The sequence below is a fragment of the Danio rerio genome, chromosome 3 (assembly GCF_049306965.1).
Source record: "Danio rerio strain Tuebingen ecotype United States chromosome 3, GRCz12tu, whole genome shotgun sequence".
Lineage (NCBI taxonomy): Eukaryota > Metazoa > Chordata > Actinopteri > Cypriniformes > Danionidae > Danio > Danio rerio.
The window spans coordinates 17,575,065-17,595,451 of record NC_133178.1 but is presented as its reverse complement, the minus strand read 5'-3'; the positions used below and the strand labels follow the sequence as shown (position 1 = coordinate 17,595,451).

Below are 20,387 nucleotides of genomic sequence, written 5' to 3'. Positions count from 1 at the left end.
CTGGTTAAACAGAAGATTTGTATCAGCTTCATACAGAAATCCTAAAAAGGGATTCCATATTTTGCAAATCTTTTCTCTCAACTACATACATTGCATACCGATTCTTTGACCTATATTTAATCAACATGATCCATTAATACATGGAAACTGTAAAACAGCAGCTTTTATTTCTGCTCCGACAGCCACAAAACCACACATTGTGTTACAATCAGAACTGCAAAGAGAGAACTGCAATTATTGCCACACATCTTGTAATGTTAAAAAAAAAAAATCAGAGTGAGAAAACTCGAGAGTGGGTATCTGAATACATTTGGGAATATGAGTGTTTAAATCATAAAAGTAACCTCTGGAAGAACCCTTTATCGACTCTTGGAAGTGATAATAGCAGTGAAGCTTTTAATAATTCAATGTCTTTTTATAACCGCATTTCATATCTGATTCTTAATCTTAATATCAGTAATAAACACACAGACTTTTTGAACTATGAAAAATGTTCAATAACAGTTTAAGCTATAGTTCACCCAAAATTAAATACAAATAAAGGTATTTTGAAGAAATCTGAAACCCAACAACCATTGATATTCTTGGAAGAAATAAATACTTGAGGTGTTTAGCTTTCTTTAAAATGTCTTTTGCGTTAAACAACAAAATAGTGAAGAGGTTTTGAAACAAGTTAATGGTGAGTAAATTATTCGTTTTTGGGTGAGAGAGAGTTTTAATTTTATTGCCATTTCAGCGTCTACAGGGCTGATAGTGGAAAAAATTCCTGAGCCTGAACTTTTTTTCCTTGCCCCTGAGGTGAGTAGGGGTGAGTATGCAACGCACTTTTAACACATAACTTGTGGGCCCCTGGGCCCAAATATATTAACAGCCTATGTGTAACCCTGATCATCATTATTGTCAAGTGGCTCTTTTTAGACACATGCCAGTAATGTCAGTGACACATGTCAGTGTCAGTGATCTTGTGACATGTGCCAGTAGGTGTCAGTATAAGCACGTTATAAGCACATTAAACTTATAAGTCTCTTTGCTTTAATATTTAAAAATCATTAGGCAAATGACACCTGTTATCTTACATGCATATATGTTATGAGTTTTCAACATGCATTTTATTATAACTTTTTAAAGGATATTATTTAAAATACCTTAAAATGAAAATAAGTTAAATAATAAAATAAATGAATGAATTAAAAACATAAAGAAGTCCATATTGTAGGGAACAAAGGAACTGCCAGGATGCAATAATATACAGTACAACAGATAAGTGTAACCCCTCCCATACATAAGCATGCCACAATAAATTTGACTGACATGTACTGTCAAATGACTATATTACGTACGGAAGTATGACTACGAATACATAAAATAAATGCTTTTAAATTAAAACATCGTGGAGTAGCTCAGCAAATAAACTAACTTGCGACGCGATAAATTAGGTTAAAAGTCGCGTAATGATTAAATATGGTTTTGCTCGTGTTTATTGATGTCATAAGCTTCGCCGGGTGTCGATGTCACTGCAGTGACATGCAGCGCGACACTCTGAGTGACACAGGTCACTACACATGCCACTAACGAGTGACACATGACAGTGGAAAACCGGACGTGCCACCGGAATGTGCCAGTGTCATCTGTACGTCAGATGTCGTGTCACTCCATGTTAAAACTGCTACTGTGAATCCGCGTTCAAGCGCACACAATAAGCTAAAACTCGCCCCAAGCACCGGCAAAAACAAATAACAATGAATGTGTCGAGGAAAGAGTAAGGACATATCTTAATTATTTATTAATAAACTTATTCTGAGTCAGTGTCGCAAATATCCTGACTGGCAATCTCCTCTTGGACTCGCCTTTAGAAATTCATCTTTACGGATTACATGAAGGAGTTTTTTTGTTTTCGATTTGTTTTATTTCGTTAAGTAATAATTTAAAGCTTTCTATAAATATATTTATTATGTCTGTGAGGCATATACATTTTGCTTCATTTTGTTAAGCGCTCCTGTTCAAAAACCAGACGACAGAAAGCGCATAATTTTGGTTTTCTTTATTTTATAAAAACGCTGTAACGTTTTTTGATGTATTACTCGTACTTTGTGAGCAAAAATGACGGATAACTTTAAATTGCTCCCACTGAAAAAATGCAAGTGATTGCTCTGGCGCCTCGATGTCCTGCAAGCTTTTTATAAGCAAACTATGCGCCTAATAGCACACATTCTTTAACGTTTAAGCTACCATTGTTTTATACTTGAACTGTTTTATATCTTTTATTTTAGGCAAGTCGTGATGATCTGAGAAGGCAAACTGATCAAACAGACAATGATGGTCTTCCGCTGGGCGCTGTTCGTTAAAAAAAAACTTAATTTTAACGAATAAAAAATGCTCCAAACGTTTTTCTAAATAAGCTGAATAAAAAACGAAACTAAATATAAACACTTTGCCATTAGGCTACATACAAAACTGAACTATTTCATAGCTGAAACACTAAGTTGTTTAAGGAGAAGGGGGAAATATATTTTTGTCCCGTCTATTTCTTCACCGTTATTTCGAGAATAAACCCAGCGTAAATATGCAGATGTCATTCCCAAAACATATCAGCGTATATGTGCCGAAAACGAAAGTTTCATACAAATTCTGAATGGATTATAGCCTGGAAAGTGCAAAGCACGCTCCTCTTATTATCACTAAAAAGCGTCACTAATCTTAGTTCATAGAGATCTCACAAAGATCCGTTATAATTTATAAAGCTCTCTAAATTACACAATGAATCTTTTATTTACATGGCGTCTACACTCAAAAGATGACTCACGAGCACACAAAATGGCACTTAATAAAAACCAATCCGGCGCTTTCAGCAGTGAGTGAATTCTGTGAATCTAGAGAAATGACAGATCAATATCCGTGAACCTGATTTTTTTTTTCCCCCGCAGCCACAGTACGCCGGAAATCCGGCGTGGTGCCGGAACGCTATCACCCCTGCGTCTATGGCTATGTCATGGCAAAAAAAAATAGATCAAGTAAAAGTATTCTAACAATAAAAAGTCATCAACAGCAATAAATAATGTACAAGGTAAAATATATAAATTATAATAATAATGATAATATATAAGATAAAAATCTAAAACAGTTTAAGATTTCCTTTTGATAAAAATTCTACAACTTTAGATGGATTCACGTTTAAAAATATTTCCTTTAAAGTCTCTCCAGATAAATTTTGTTTTCTGATGATATTAAAAATGGGGCATTCCACAAGAATATGTTTAACTGTTTGGTTTCTGTTGCAATAAAGGCATTTTGGTGGTTCTTCTCCTTTGAGTAAATTCATGTGTGAGTCTTGTGTGCCTCTTCTATACACAATCTCATCGTGTCTTGACTTAAAAAATAAATTAGATTTTTTTCCTATTTCAGGTTGAATTTCAAAAAGTTTATTTTCTGGGCACTGATCCCATTCTGATTGCCATTTGTTGAGAATATATCCTTTTAATAGTGGCTTAAGATCCGAAGGTGGGATTTTGCACTCCTTCAGCTTTCCTGTTAGGGCTGTTTTGGCGGCTTTGTCAGCTTGTTCATTTTTGGGTGAACTATCCCTTTAAGTGCATTTAAACACTGGTAGACCAAGTTTCTTTATTATACCAATACATGTGAGAATATCAATATTGTCCCTTTAAACACTTGATTTCTGTAAATAGCAGGTAATTCTGTGATGTGTTGTGTGGATACCTGCTGCACAGCTCTCTGCGTGGCTGTGTTTGGAGACTGAGAGTCTCTGAGGAGCTGCAGGACCTGCTGGAGGCCTTGTTCATCCGGCTGCCACTCCATCCTGCACACAAACCACAAACAATTACATTCCTCATGCCTTCACAATTTACTTCCTCTTATGAATCCATTGCCAAACCTTTGTAAACCGCATCTATCATCTTGCAGATTACTTACTGAAACTGTATTCTTTTTTGCAGAAAAGATGGACTAACAAATAATTTACATTTATGCAGTGTGCTTACATCCCGAGTGACTAACAAAAAAAGAACAACAAAGCAATTGAAAGAATTATTTTAAGTTTGTATGTAGGTGAATTAGTTAAAAGTGTTTGGTCATAAAACACTGACTACTACACTATTTCCTCAAATGGTTTAAGTTAAAAAACTAATCCTAATGAGTACTGTGAACGTAATCCATTTGAGTAAATGAAGCAATTTGAGCACAGTAAAACCCAATAAATGGAGAACTCAAACTAACCGAGATCTGTACAACCCAATAAGTTAAGGCAACTCAAACCGTTTGAGGAAACCGATTGCTACAAACTATTCGAGATAACTAATCTTTAAGAGTACTGTGAACTTCATTTAAGTTGAAATAATGAGGTGTATTAACTTATTACCTTCAACCTTGAGTTCAAATCTCATTACAAATGAGTAGAATTAACTTTAAGTCTATTTTAAATTAACTACACTCATTTAATTTGATAAAGCTGACTCCAGGGTTTAACAGTGTACTCATAAACATGGCCTTTTCATTGTATGGCAAATCTGTTTAGATTAATATTTAGTTTATATATTTAGCAGTATATAACTATTTATTTGATTTAAACAATGACGGCTGAAACCAAAAAGATCAAAACGGCATGATTAATCAACTAAATATTTTTTAAAAGAATAAAAAAGTATTTCAGATACACAATTTAGTTAAATACACTGCAAACAAGTTTTATTTTTTTAGTTTCAAATAGTTTCCAGATACCTTACCTACAATTTCAGACATTTTCAGTACACACTTTTATGTTTTGTGTGTGTGTGTGTGTGTGTGTGTGTATATGCATGTATGTATGTATGTATGTATGTATGTATGTATATAGGGATGGATTAAAAAGATAGCAACAAAGTAATTGAAAGAATTATTTTTAAAGTTTGTATGCAAGTGAATTGGTTTCAAAGTGTTGGGTCATTAAACAATGACTACTACGCATAACCATAGCCTTTTACATGTCCTGCACATCAGTGTTTAGATTAAAGCAGTGATTGCACTTAACTTATTATGATTTAAACAATGAAAGTTGAAACCAAAAAGATGAAAACGGCATGATTAAGTTGACCAACTGTTTTAATACAATAAAAAGTTTACACAATTAAATTAAATGCACTGGAAGCCAGTTTTTTAAAGTTTGAATAGTTTCCAGATACTTTACTTTCAATTTCAGGCATTTTGTTTTTCAGTCTACTTTCACTTTATGTATATTATATAGGGATAACATTACTAAAAATAAAGTTATCCATTTAATAATACTTCTGTACATTTCATATATCCGTCTTTAAACATACTTTTACTCACAACACTTATTTCAAAATGACTGTACCTTGATTAGCCCAAAATAAGCGTTTAATAGTCTCAATCTTTCACAGAAACTGATATTAACGTATCTGTGAGTTACATCTGGTAACGTTACGTTACATACTTAAAACATTACATACATACTTATAACTGACCCGATTCTTTGTTTGTGATTAAGAGCTAACAGAAATAACGTTACACGCATCTCCAGCGATTCGATACAATAACCGAAATTAACATGACAAAGCCTGTGGTTATAATTGTTAGCCTTTGTCGGACTTAATTATCAATTGTTATTCAGTTGATGAAGGCATAAAAGCATGAAACAATCAAGCAATGCACATGGTCAGGAGTGCATATCATGCCGAGGCCTAGTCTTTCACCATATGCATGAGAGCAACTCAAAAACAATCGGTCACGACGTTAAAGCATTATAAACGCGTAAAACACTTATCACACACTTGTTACAGAAACAAAAACATGAGGCGAAACTTCGAAACCTAAAGCAACAAGTAACGGCCGTCTATCGCTAACGTTAATCCTACATAAACATCATTGTACACACACAACAAGTGAAGCGTTGGCCGCGAACTAGCGTTTATACTTGTTTTAATCCATGCCACGCGACATTATTAAGACAAACTGCACGTTTATATTTAAATATAGTATTTTTTTTAATTCAGAAGAGTTCACTTACACATGCCGCGTGTGGAGGCCTACTTATCAGCTCGCGCTAGTCTCGCGCAATGGCACTTTCAAACACTTCCGCAGCACGACCGCCGCCACGAGGAAGTGACGACATGTCGGCAGTTTCAAAAATACACGAATCTGAGAGGGACTCTTTTTTATGAACAAAGAGCTTAGAGTCACTAGATTAGATAAAAATTGATTCTATACTCTTTTGTATGGAGGACGAAACCTGCAAAAACAGTAGATAAATAAATAGACATAAAAAATCTAATTCATTTTGGTTTACCAAACCAAATGTTTGGTATATGTGTGTGTGTGTGTGTGTGTGTGTGTGTGTGTGTGTGTGTGTGTGTGTGTGTGTGTGTGTGTGTGTGTGTGTGTGTTTGCAAAAAAAGTTGAGAAGTTTGTAGCAATATATGTTTAAAATACAGAATATGAATTACACTATCCATGAAAAAGATACAAGAGAGAAAGAAAGAAAATAAAGAACATGATATAAACTTGAGGGTAAGACATTTAAGAATCAATTACAGTACATAACTTAAAGTGATTACAAAATGAAACAGTTTTGTTGGCTGTTTTTTTTAGATAATGAAATTTAATGTAATTTTTAACAAAATTCCTGCAAAAAAAAAAACGGGAAAATATGGTTTGGCATTAGTAAATTTGCATTTGTGGATATGGAATTTACAAAGAAAATAAATAAAATGTATAACAAAACAAACATTAATACAGGCAGATTTATAATAACCAAAAATAATTTCTTTAAAAGTAACAGAAACATCTTGCTGTAAATTATCATAAATAAAAGAGCTAATGTGTTTCCAAAATTGTACAGCATAATTACAATTCCAAATTAAATAAAAAACTATTTCAGTATGAAATTGCTAAAATGAACATTTTACATCAATTTTAGAATGAAACTTTTTCAAAAATTGGATAAAATATGATAAAACTTGTTGATTAATTTAAGACACTTTGACCTTGCTAGTGAAGAATTATTTTTGTTGCAAAGACCATATTTTTCCCCATCTCAAATGTCAAAATATATTAATCCAATAAGAGATTACAGGGGACAATATAACAACTTTTTCAATAAAAAACAAATCTAATTATTTTTTTTTAATTAGAAAAACAAAATTGACCTATAAACGTCTTTGTCGGATAAGAAAGATACACTTTTTTAGGAGGGAGACGATTGCTAGCTCCCATAACAATGTTGAAATTTTTTGAACTTGCTGGTATGCAGGGCAGGATTGACCAATAGGCATTATAGGCACAGGCTCATTAAAAAATATCATCAGACATACTGTGAAAATTCCCTTGCTCTGTTAAACATCATTTGGGAAATATTTAAAAGATCAAAATGGGAGTTAATAAATCTGATTTTAACTGTACCCACACACACACACACACGCACACAAAATCTTTCATAAATAAATATATAGTGCATATTTATTAATTAATTTATTTGTTGTTTTATTTATGCAGGACTTATATGTATTTATTTATTCATTTATTGTTTTATTTATGCAGAAATGTATGTATTTATTTATTCATTTATTTATTTACCTATTTATTTATTAAAATATATGTTTGATCTGATTTCTTGAGATCTGAAGTGTTGAAATTTAGATCAACACTTTTGTTATTTTATTCAACTCTCTTGAGTGTAAATATGATAAAGATAAAAATTCTGTATTTTTTAATTCAGTTTTTAAATTGCAACAATATTGCAGCATACAAATATGCCTTTTCATTTTTATTAGAACAGTCAGTATCAACAAAATATGTATGACCAGTGCTTGAAAAGGCTGTTCCAGTTCTTTGGTCCACACATAGACAGAGCTGGCATGTCTACAGATGTTTTGACAATCAAATTTGACGTTTCATCAGAGCAATTTAAAAAGTTAAATATAGCGTCACTGTGACAGTATTCTTCTGGAAGTACATTTTAAACTCCAAATAACAACTTGGCTTGCAAATCTTTCACTTCTGCTGTTTCTTTGGTCATCAATACCGAAGACAGCAGTCTGAATGAAGGTATTATTGCTGTAAACTTGTATACTGTGTGTGAATAAGTGTGGGTGTTTTCCAGTACGGGGCTACAGGTGTAAGGGCATCAGCTCTGTAAACATATGCTGGCATAGTTTGCGGTTCATTCCTCTTTGGTGACCCCTGATAAATAAAGTGACTGGAAAATGAATGAATGAACTTGACAGGTCAGAGGTCAGAGCTGCTAATCTCTACTGCCGCCATACGGTCGTTTGTCGCAGGTCACCTAAACACGTGGTACAACCAGGGTACAACAGACACGCTTCCTCCATTTACCTGATCCAGACTTTATAAAACACCAGCTGGCACACAGAAAGTTACAGTTGTGCGCTTTCAGTTGATCACAGTCCGTCTAAACATGTCTTTCTGTTCGTTCTCTGGAGGGGAGATTTATAAAGATCATTTTGAGAGCGGTAAGTTGTCCCTGTGTGCTGTAACATGTAAACAAGACAACTTATGTAATGTGGAGGTATGTGTCAAACTTGTGTCGTTTGAACGTTAAAGTTGCGAAAATGTTTTGTTTTTAAAGTTTTACACGAGTTTCTCGTTGATTCGAGAAGATATACTATAATTATTGCTGAACATTATTGTTTCTTGCATATAATAAAATGCAGGGCTTTCAGTGACACTTTAAGATGAGGTTTAATCTGTCAACATTAGTTGTTTATAGATTAACAATATCATCAACTTTTATTAACCATAGGTAATCACATATTCTTTGCTTACTGATATATTATGGATGACTTGTATATCAGTCATTATCGTATCATGGTGTATCAGTATTATTAAAGGTTGTATATGATCAGGATAATATGTATTAATATTATATTAATATTTATTGGACATGAGTTTAGGTGGATCAACAATTGTATTTTTTATAATATAATATTTTCTACATTTAAAGTTTATAATTTGATATTAATTTTTATAATAATAAATACATATTTATGAATACTGTAATAAAGGTATGGTTACATATATTATTCTTAGCAGTCTAACTATTGGTAAATGTTTGGTAAATGTTTTTGTAATTGTTATCAATTTCCCCCTTTTTTGTATCATACTTTTGATTAGAAATTTCAATCACTAACTTTCTACTACTTTCCTTCTTTATATATCATATTTTGTTGTCACTCCTCTTGTTTTTTATGCTAATATTGAATAAACATTATTTCATGATGTACACTATCGCTGAATACTTTGTCAATGTTTAATAAAATGTATTTTTTTTCCGTAAGAAATTGAACAGTCATCTGTTTAATTGGTCAAACTGCAATTTTGTTCAACTTTAAACTATATTTAAATACAAAAACACAATAGTTAATGCCTTTTTTAATTGTTGCTGGACATAGAGTAATCACATACAAATAAAAAAAAGTTTGTTTTGATATTTCTGTGTGTGTTATATAATATACACTCAGCGGCCACTTTATTATTATTACTTATTAGTACCGGGTTGGACCCACTTTTGCCTTCAGTATTACTGGAAATATTCCTCAGATCAATATTGACATGATCGCATCATGCAGTGGCTGCAGATTTGTCGGCTGCACATCCATGATGCAAATCTCCCGTTTCACCACACCCAAAAGGTGCTCTTTTGAGATTAAAATCAAGTGACTGTGGAGGCCTTTTGAGTACAGTAAACTCATTAACATGTTCAAGAAACCAGTCTGAGATGACTGAATATGATTGAATGGCTGAATGTTTGTCATTATTACTCCTGTCTTCATTGACACACACATCTTACTCTATTTGTTTAAAAACATTTTGAACCCCACTTAGCCTAAATGCTTTTGAGTGAATTATTGATAACGAATGAGATTTGTTCTCCTGCAGGCATGTATGTGTGTGCTCAGTGTGGATACGAGCTCTTCTCCAGCAGATCCAAATATGAGCACTCGTCCCCCTGGCCAGCCTTCACTGAAACCATCCATGAAGACAGCGTGTCTAAACAGGAGGAAAGATGGGGCGCCTACAAGGTCAGCTCAATGGGATATATGCACAGCTACTGTTTTCAGCCAGCGATGAACAGTTTATCTGACTATTTTCAATGTCATAAGGTTTCTGTTTTCAGCATCTATGTTGTAATGTATTTAAAATACAATCAGTTAAATAGACTTAAGCATTCATTTAGTCATTCAACTGAGATGAAAGACTATGTAAATGCTAACGCCATCTGGAGCAGCAGGCTAGTGCAGGAACTCCATTGAAAATACTGTGGTAAAATAATTTTTCATGTTTTAAAGATAGGCAGCGGCAAAATGGAATTTAATGCAGGTAGGTAGAAGGTATAGATGCAGTGTGAGTGTGGGCCATCGGGGAGAGAGGGGGAGGGGGGGGAGGGGGGGGGGGGGGGGGACGGGGACCACCGCGCTTCGGCACAGTCCAAGGCCACTGTGCCAAGTGAGAGTACGCCCTCACTATATATCGTACATCTATCAGGCTGTGAAGATCACTAATTTTTAAAGAAATCAGATCTTAAACATGGCGGTTTTGTTTGGGCTGGCTGACAAAATAAAAAGCCTGTGAGAGAATTTCTTAATATAGCATCCGGAGGCAGTGAACAGTTAATAATTTGTCATCTTTTACAGGTCAGATGTGGAAAGTGTGGAAATGGTCTTGGCCATGAGTTTGTGAATGACGGACCCAAACACGGCCTCTCACGCTTCTGAATATTTAGCAGCTCTCTGAAGTTCATTCCTAAAGGTTACATGTGCATTTACTGCAAACTATATATGCATATTATTATAATTACATACAGTTGAATTCAGAATTATTAGCCCCCCTGAATTATTAGCCACCCTGTTTATTTTTCCCTAATTTCTTACACATTTCTAAACATAATAATCTTAATAACTCCTTTCTAATAACTGATTTATTTTATCTTTGCCATGATGACACTTTCAAGACACTTCTATACAGCTTAAAGAATCAAAAAATATATAGATTAAAGGGGCTCATAATTTTGACCTTAAAATGGATATTAAAAAATTAAACTACTTTTATTCTAGCTAAAATTAAATAAATCAGATTTTCTCTAGAAGAAAAAATATTATTTGACATGCTGTGAACATTTTCTTGCTCTGTTAAACATCATTTAGGAAATATTTTAAAAAGAAAAAAAATTCAAGTGGGGCTAATAATTCTGACTTCAGTTTATATATATATATATATATATATATATATATATATATATATATATATATATATATATATATGCATATATATATATATATATATATGCATACACACACACACACACAAACACACAGTATATACATATATACATACAATAAAAAATTAAATATTTCCCTTTACTATAAATTACTATAGTATTTTAAATGTGTTACACCTGAATTTATTGGATTTTTAGTTTGTGCTGTTATTTACTATAATTTGTTTCTGTTTAGTACAGCATATTATTTGCAGTAAACAGTTGAACTGAACAATTATGCCTCATATGTTTCATTGACAGTTTTATTGATCACCAAGATGTGATTGACTTGGATTTTAGTTGCTTCGATTTAAAAATGAAAATTGCAAAAATAGCTTGGATGTATTTTTTTTTTTGCAAAAATGCCACAAAAGTCACCATGCACAACTAAAATTTAGATTCTGTAACAACAGTTAACAATGTTTTTGTTTCAGGACTGGTTTTGTGGTGGCTGTACTTTAAAATGAAAATGAAAATAATAAAATCTTAATTCAAGCAATGAAATGTTTTGAAATTCTAACAGTAAACAGAGTGCTACTTTAAGGTCACACCTGCTTGGTATAAATGCTTGAAAATGATTTAGTTGAAAATATCCATTAAGTTAATCAAAAAGTAATCAGACGTAATCAGTTACCCAACTTTTATAAAGTAATTGAAAAGGTACACTTCTTATTACATTTTAAATATGGTAATTTGTCATCTGTAATCGATTACATTTCCAAAGTATCCTCCCCTACACTCTATATAAGGTTATTTATATATATATATATATATATATATATATATATATATATATATATATATATATATATATATATATATATATATATATACATACAGGTGTTAAACAATGAAACTGAAACGCCTGGTTTTAGACCACAATAGTTAGTATGTTGAAGGGCCAATTTTTGCGGCCAATACATGTATTTGAAGTGGTTTTAGTTTTATGGCTTTAGGTTTATGGTTTCAGTAATAACTTACAGTATGTCAGTTTATATTATGTTGCGTAACCCTCTGTGTTTGTTTCCCAGTGAAGAATGAGCAACAGTAGAGCCCTGTGGATGTGAGAGAGAGTGGATGGAGGAGCTCAGATGTGTCTACCATGTGGATGGCGAATGAAACGTTCTGAAGAAAAGCCCAGCGAGGAACATTCAGAGCGAGGATGTGTAAAACAGCCTCATGAGGCACATTTAGATGCTCACTCGCAATTACTGCTACTGACAATCACCACGCACAACCATACATGATCAATTCTTTTAGGAATAAGCATAAGATACACTACAGGTCAAAAGTTTGGGGTCAGAATATTTTGTTACAACTTTAAAATGTTAGATATTTTCATTCTAATCAGATATGCTTTAAAATGTAATCCGTTCTTGTTTTCAGAATATTAGTTCAAGTTTTTTTTTTGGATTAACGAACAATGTTATTAACATTTAAAATGTGTTCTTCCTATTTAAACATTTTAAAGTGTCATTTTTTCCCTGTGATTTAAAGCATTTCCCTTTACATTAAGGTTTCATTAGTAAATGCTAGTTAATGTAGTAAATATAAGTCTTGTACATCATTTGTTAATCAAATTTTTCAACATTTACTAATGCATTATTAGCATCCATATCCAATGCTTGTTAACATTTGCTAATTCACTGTGAGTTAACATGAACTTACAATGAACGACTGCATTTACATGACCTAATGTCACTAACATGAACAAATACTTTGATAAACTTGATGTGCAGTGTTTGTTCATGTTCGTATAAATGCATTAATTAACATTAACTAATACAACCTTATTGTAAAGTGTTACCCAAATTTCTTGTGACACAACCCTTTACAAATCATCCTGATGCTCAAGAAACATTTGTTATTATGATTAAACAGTTTTTTGTGGACTGACTCCAAACTTTTCAAGGCATCGCACCTTTTATCTTAGTTTTTATGGATTATTAGTTACTTTTTACATGTTTTTGGTTAATGTACAAATCCCAATGCTGACTTGATCATTTATGCTGCTCCAGTTGGACATAGAGAGATAATCTTTTGGAGTTTTTTTGCACATTAACCACATTAAATAATTTATGAATTTTCAAAGCCATTTTGGTGTTTGTAAGGGAAAATTATATTTACAAAAAGCTATTGTATGTTATAAAAGATGGGTCAAATAATGTTCGGTGTAACCTATATTCATACAATAATTAAAAAAAGAAGATTATTATATATTTAAGTGATCATAATAAATTATATTATATTTTAAATAACCAAATACTTCCTGATTGACAAAAGATGGTATCTCAGATATTTAAAATGACAGTAATCAGTACTTGTGCTACACAGTGATACTGTACTTAAATGTGACCCTGAAACACAAAACCTTATGTTGCTCAGGTATATTTTTGACTATAGCAAAATACATATTGCATGGGGCATAATTATAGATTTTTTATGCCCAAAAATCTGAAGATTATTAGGTAAAGATCATAATCCATGAAGATAATTTGTAAATTGCCCTCTGTAAATATATCAAAACATAATTTTGATTTGTAATGTGCATTACTAAACACTTAATTTTGGGCAACTATAAAGATGATTTTCTAAATATTTAGATTTTTCTAGATTCTAGATATTAGAAAATAATGTCTTATCCTAACAAACCATACATCAATTGAAGGCTTATTTATTAAGCCTTTAGTAAGTAAGTAATGTGTATTTATATAGCGCATTTATTGTGTATGGCCATACACCCAAAGCGCTTCACAATCATGAGGGGCGTCTCTCCACACCAGCACCAGTGTGCAGCGTCCACTTGGATGATGCGACGGCAGCCACAGGACAATGGCGCGAGTGCACTCACCACACACCAGCTTCTGGGGAAGTGAAGAGAAAGTAATAGAACCAATTCGGTGGATGGGGGTAATCGGGAGGCCATGATTGTAATGGCCAATGGAGAGAATTTAGTCAGGACACCAGGGTTACACCCCTACTCTTTACGAGAAGTGCCATAGGATTTTTAATGGCCACAGAGAGTCAGGACCTCAGTTTAACATCTTATTCGAAAGACAGCGCCCACTGACAGTGTAGTGTCCCCTTCACTTTTACTGGGGCATTACAGACCACAGGTTGAGCGTCTCCTGCTGGCCTCACTAAAACCACTTCTAACTGCAACCTGGTTTTCCTATGTGGTTCCCTGGTTTTCCCACTCTGACCAGGCTCACCCCTGCTTAGCTTCAGTGAGTAACCGGTCTTGATATGGCTGTGGCAAGATGATTTATCAATCGCCATTTCAAAACCATTACACTTACGACTGGTATTGTGGCTCAGGGTCACGTAGTCTTTTAAAAACGTGCTGGATAAATTGGCGGTTCATTCCACTGTGGTGACCCTGGATTATTAAAGGAACTAAGATGAAAGGAAAATGAATGAATTGATGTCTTCTGTAAATCATGACAAAAAAAACTTTGACAGTCATTATTGTTTGCTCATTTTTTTTAATTAATCAGGACACTTCAATGTTTAAAATACAAACTATCACACAATGCAAAAGAATCTTTTTTGGACACTATTTCTGCAGTTTCCGACTGTATATTAGTGTATGTGTCCTTCAATCACTGACTAAACATTGTTTGCACATTAAAATGCTGGTTGTTTCTGTTGTTACACATTGATGGAGACCCAGAAGATGCTCACAGTCTAAAATCTCTTCTTTAAATCGGATCAGTAAATCAATAATTGGTGTGACTAAATATGTAACGAGTTTGTTGACACTTTGAACGTAAAAACAAATCCACACTGCTTTGATGGTAAAAGCAAACAGGACAGCAAGAAACAAACAAACATATCTGTAATATTCGTTTGCTTTACATTAAACTGCTTAATCATTCATATGCTGGTGCTGTACATGTTTCTTGACTGATATGCCCCTGTGTTAACAATCTAGCCAATATGTTACCATTTGTGATGTGTAAACTGTGCTCTGAATAAAGTACATTTAGTTCTGGTAAACAAAGTAATTTGACATATTTTAACTTTTAGGCCCAGGCGACTCAGTTTGGAATCAGACCTATTTAAAATAAATGAAACAAGATTATTATTATTATTAAATGCTTAAAAACTGAATGTTGGCAAACATGCCTAAACATATTATTTAGTGGTTTGAAAGATGGTGGTAAAGCACAAAGATTTAATAAAATTATTCAGTATTAATAGTAATTAATTAGTATTTTATAATTGTTCAGTCTTTGCTGTGTACACGTTTTTGTATTGATTAAAGTACATTTAGACCTCTTTTAAGCCTTTCAAATCAGACAAGAAACCATATATGGTTGTACCTGTATTTACATTGATAACAATAATTGACTTTTTAAAGTTAATTCCCCAGAGCTTACATGAAAAAAAATGTCCCCCCCCCCATTGAAGGAATGTTATAATTGCAATATTATATTGAAAATTCTCCTATAGTCTGAGCCAGTCCAATTTTTAAAAGATGTTTGATTATGTCTGTATTATTGTGAAAATCTTTTGTATTGCATTATCGGATCTTGACCTTTCCTTCAACTGTTGATGTTGAAAAGTTTGAAGAAGTTACTTTGGATTGACATTTTTAATATTTGGAGTAATATATTGCCTGGGTTGGTGTTACGAAACCTAATTATAAACTGCCAGCCTTTCCTGTCATTTTACAGACTTATTTCACTATATATTATTTATAATACAATATATTGCTTTGAACTAATAAAATGCCAATAAAAGGTCACTTTGGCAAATGCACTGTTGAATTTACAACATCAAAACTTGACAGAACATCCCATAATGCAATTCATAACCATAAATAAAGGAAAAAAAGCTCAGAATTACATTAGAAAAATAACACAAAAAATTATGGCAGTTTTGGTTGCAGGTAATACTATAAAATTTACAAGTGCACTGTAAATTAACAATTACAATTATGCTGTAAAACTACACCACAGTTGAAATTGTAATTTACAGTGCGCTTGAAAATTTTGCAAGTAATACTGTAAAATTAGGCAGTAATACTGTAAAAATGACCAGTAATTGTGTCAATTTTACAAGTGAACTTTAAGTTCATTACAATTGTGCTGTAAACCTACACCAAAGTTGAAATTGTAAATTTACAGTGCACTTGTAAATTTTGACAGTAATACTGTAAATTTTGTCAGTAATACACTAAAAATTGCAAGTAATACTGTCAAATTTACAAGCTGTAAAACTATACCCCAGTTGAAATTGTTAATTTACAGTGCGCTTGTAAATTTTGACAGTAATACTGTAAATTTTGTCAGTAATACACTAAAAATTGCAAGTAATACTGTCAAATTTACAAGCTGTAAAACTACAACCCAGTTGAAATTGTTAATTTACAGTGCGCTTGTAAGTTTTGCCAATAATACTATAAAATTTGCAAGTAATACTGTAAAAATAGCTACTAATACTTTACAATTTGGTAATTTACAGTGGGCTTGCAAAATTTGCAAGTAATACTGAAAAATTTGGCAGTAATACTGAAAAATGGCCAGTAATAGTTTCAAATGTACGCCTGCACTGTAAGTTGATTACAGTTGTGCTGTAAAACTACACCACAGTTGAAATTGGTAATTTACAGTGACCTTGTAAATTTTATAGCTTTTTTTTTTTTTACAGAAATACAGATCCTGCAAATTAACGCATATTTTATCCAGTGAGTTCAAATCAGTTACATATATACATTTTCATAATGAGAACTACACAAATCATGATTCACTTTTTTTTTTTATTTAAAAAACATAAACATGATGCTTCCCAATTTTAATATTTCTAAAATCACTGAAATGAATAATCAACAATGGCTACACTTTTCTGTCCATCAACTTTTCCGGTCCACTTTAAAGGTCATGGTCACAATGTCATCAATCCCAGCCTGAAGTTCATCATGCTCCTGGACGCTGGACACTCCTTTGGGGGTCCCGGTGAGGATGAGGTCTCCCTCCTCCAGAGAGATGATCTCACTGATGTAGTTGATGAGATACGGGATGGAGAAGATCATCTGGGACGTGCTGCCATTCTGTTTCTGGACATTGTTGACCTTCAACCACAGATTGATGCTCCCAGGGTCTGGGATCTTCTCCTTGGGGATGAAGTCACTGATGGGACAGGAGGTGTTGAAGGCTTTGGCAAGGGTCCATGGAAGACCTTTGGACTTGCATTCGTCCTGGACGTCCCGAGCTGTCATATCCAGGCAAAGCACATATCCGGCTACATGTTCCATGGCTGAAGCCTGAGGTATAGCGGTTCCCCCTTTCCCAATCACCACCCCCAGCTCAACTTCATGGTGGAGGTTGCTGCTGTAGAAAGGCACCAGAATTGGGGAGCCCTCTTTAATGTAAGCGGACGGGGGCTTCAGGAAGAGCACGGGTTCGCTAGGGATTGCATTTTTCAGCTCGACTGCGTGATCTGCGTAGTTTCTCCCGACGCATATGATTTTCCTTCCCCATTCCCAAAAGCGAGAAATATTCCTTGCGCTCATTTCTGAGTCCAACACGAGTTCAACCTGCGACCGGAAGTTGAAACGACCTTTGGACGCTGGTTAACCGAGGGCGGACAGACGCGTTTGTACAAGTACAGAACCAAATATTAGTGTGAATTTGGTGTGAATAAAACAAACGGGTTTTAAACAATGAGAAAAATGATAAGCTCGACATGACATTCACTTTAAGTCGTTTATTGCGATTAACACACACTACGTTTACAATGTACTACGGCGAAGGCTTACCTTATGAATATTTATACATATACTATCCTGTTGAGTGTGTAAGTGCATAAGTACATAGTGCATGAGTGCATAGTGTATAGTGTGCCATTTGGGACGCAGCTTATGTCTCGCTGACGTTCTTGACATCTGTCCTATAGCGAAGCCTGCGTCATTGAATATTAAAGACGATTTGCTGTCCCTACAGTCGCTACTAGTTAGTACTAGCAGAAAATGTATGAAAATTAGGAAACATTGACTCACATGTTTTTTACATGTAAAAGTTTTAGTCAGATCTATATAATTATTTAAATAAATCACAATCAACAAAACAAATCTTTAAATTGAAAGGTATTATTTGTTATTATTATGGTCACAATATAGCTTTTTGTATTATATGCAAAATTCTTTATCCACAAACAAAAAATTCAGAAAATCCTCTCCCTCATTTGCCAATTTTTTTAATTGAAATTGATTCCTTGCTTAAAGCTATATGTTTATTCTGCAAGTTAATAGAAACGTATGAAAACATCATGCTTCCAGTAAGTTTGTCCTTTTTTATTTAAATGTGTACTTCCCCTTTCTTTATTTTGTTCTCTTTTTTTCTCTCTTTCTATTACTTATTGTTCTTATCACTTTGTAATTGTATGTACTTGTGTTCCAGTCTCCTATAGATGTACATTTCTTCTTTTAAATAAAAGTTTATTTATTTAAAAAGCAGAATATTTATCATGATTTACTTTACTACGTTTTTTTTTTTTTTTACTGTAAAGTCAGTTGAAAAAAAACATAAACAACAAACTAAAGGAAACAAACAAACAAACAAAAAATGTTACAGTGAGAATGGTGAAAGAGTTAATTATTTAAAAAAAATATATGGATAAAGTTAATTAAATTGTGTGTTTTTTAATATATTTTTAAATAAATCAGCGTGCATATTTCCCAAATGATGTTTAACAGAGCAAGGAAATTTTCACAGTATGTCTGATATTATTTTCTCTTCTGGAGAGTCTTATTTGTTTTATTTTGGCTAGAATAAAAGCAGTTTTTAACTTTTTAAACACCACTTTAAGGACACAATTATTAGCCCCTTTAAGCTCAATTTTTTTCTGATAGTCTACAAAACAAATTATCATTACAATAACTTGCCTAATTCCCCTAATCTGCCCAGTTAACCTAATTAACCTAGTTAAGCCTTTAAATGTCTCTTTAAGCTGTACAGAATTGTCCTGAAAATATCTAGTAAATAAAATATTATTTACTGTCATCATGGCAAAGATAAAATAAATCAGTTATTAGAAATGAGTTATTAAAACTATTATGTTTAGAAATGTGCTGCAAAAATCTGCTCTCCATCAAACAGAAATTCAGGGAAAAAATAAACAGGGGGTTTATATATATATAAACAAATATATATATATATATATATATATATATGTACTAAAATTAAGTAACATTGGTGAAATGTGTGCAATATAGGGTACATAAAAAGGAAAGTTATGTGAAAATGAAATATGCTAAGGAATTATTAACAAATAACCTAAAGGTATTAAATTAACAACAATAAACATATGATTAAATTAAAATTAGGCAAAAGGTTATTAAAACAAGCTCATGATACACCAAAATAAATAGATATTTTATTATCTTGTTTTATGTAAATTGTATGTGCACCTTTTTTAATTCGTCATCATATTTTGGGTAATTAATGAGCATATTTTACTTTACTTAAATTTAAGAAAATTATTCAAATGTGCAGACAATATAAATAAAACGAAGGAACAAATTAGTAAAATAAATTGTCTACATAGATCTAAGAAAAAAAAAATGGTAATTTGAAAATAAAATAAAAATAAATTAAAATAAACCCAGAATTGAATTTAAACTAGGCAAATGTTTTAAAATAATTTAAAATATGTGCACACACAATAAACATAAAACAAGGTACCAAATTATCAAAATGCACAGACAATATATTAAACGAGGGAACAAATTAGTAAAACGTACTGACTGTTACTCAGCTCTGGGATCCAAATGTTAGTCAAAACATACAAACATACAGGCGCTGGTCAAATAACTATAATATCTTTGAAAAGTTGATTTATTTCACTAATTCAATTCAAGAAGTGAAGTATAATGTGTTCATTTACTCCACGCAGCGTAATATATTCATTCATACATTCTTTTTTCAGCTTAGTCCCATTATTAATCTGGGGTCACCACAGTAGAATGAACCGCCAACTTATCCAGCATATGTTTTACACAGCGGATGCCCTTCCAGTAGTAACCCAGGGAAACACCCATACACTTGCATTCACACACACTACGGCCAATTTAGCCCAACCACTTCACCTACAGTATACCACG

The 20,387-nt window shown here is 32.9% G+C and overlaps 3 protein-coding genes across 4 annotated transcripts in view; 1 reads left to right on the top strand and 2 right to left on the bottom strand.

Moving 5' to 3' along the window:
- tnpo2a (transportin 2a) overlaps nucleotides 1-6,067 on the bottom strand; it is a 28,656-nt gene extending 22,589 nt beyond the window's left edge. Inside the window, exons 1-2 of one of the 2 annotated variants that reach the window (XR_012398837.1) lie at nucleotides 6,017-6,067; nucleotides 3,715-3,814 (exon numbers count right to left, since the gene is read on the bottom strand). Coding sequence is in view for 1 of the 2 variants with exons in the window: in NM_001004003.2 (NP_001004003.1) it covers nucleotides 3,715-3,813 (99 nt within the window). In the remaining variant the exon portion in view is untranslated. 2 annotated transcript variants of the gene reach the window in all.
- A 2,223-nt stretch (nucleotides 6,068-8,290) lies between these two features.
- On the top strand, nucleotides 8,291-15,160 carry msrb1a (methionine sulfoxide reductase B1a). The gene is made up of 4 exons (NM_178288.5): nucleotides 8,291-8,477; nucleotides 9,904-10,046; nucleotides 10,659-10,773; nucleotides 12,313-15,160. The coding sequence occupies exons 1-4, from the start codon at nucleotides 8,423-8,425 to the stop codon at nucleotides 12,330-12,332; spliced, it is 333 nt and encodes a 110-aa protein (NP_840073.2). The 5' UTR covers nucleotides 8,291-8,422; the 3' UTR covers nucleotides 12,333-15,160.
- Nucleotides 15,161-17,037: 1,877 nt separating this feature from the next.
- Nucleotides 17,038-18,019, bottom strand: fahd1 (fumarylacetoacetate hydrolase domain containing 1). The gene is given in 1 exon segment (NM_001020728.1): nucleotides 17,038-18,019. A coding segment is annotated over 1 exon segment (660 nt). The 5' UTR covers nucleotides 17,799-18,019; the 3' UTR covers nucleotides 17,038-17,138.
- Nucleotides 18,020-20,387: the final 2,368 nt, after the last annotated feature.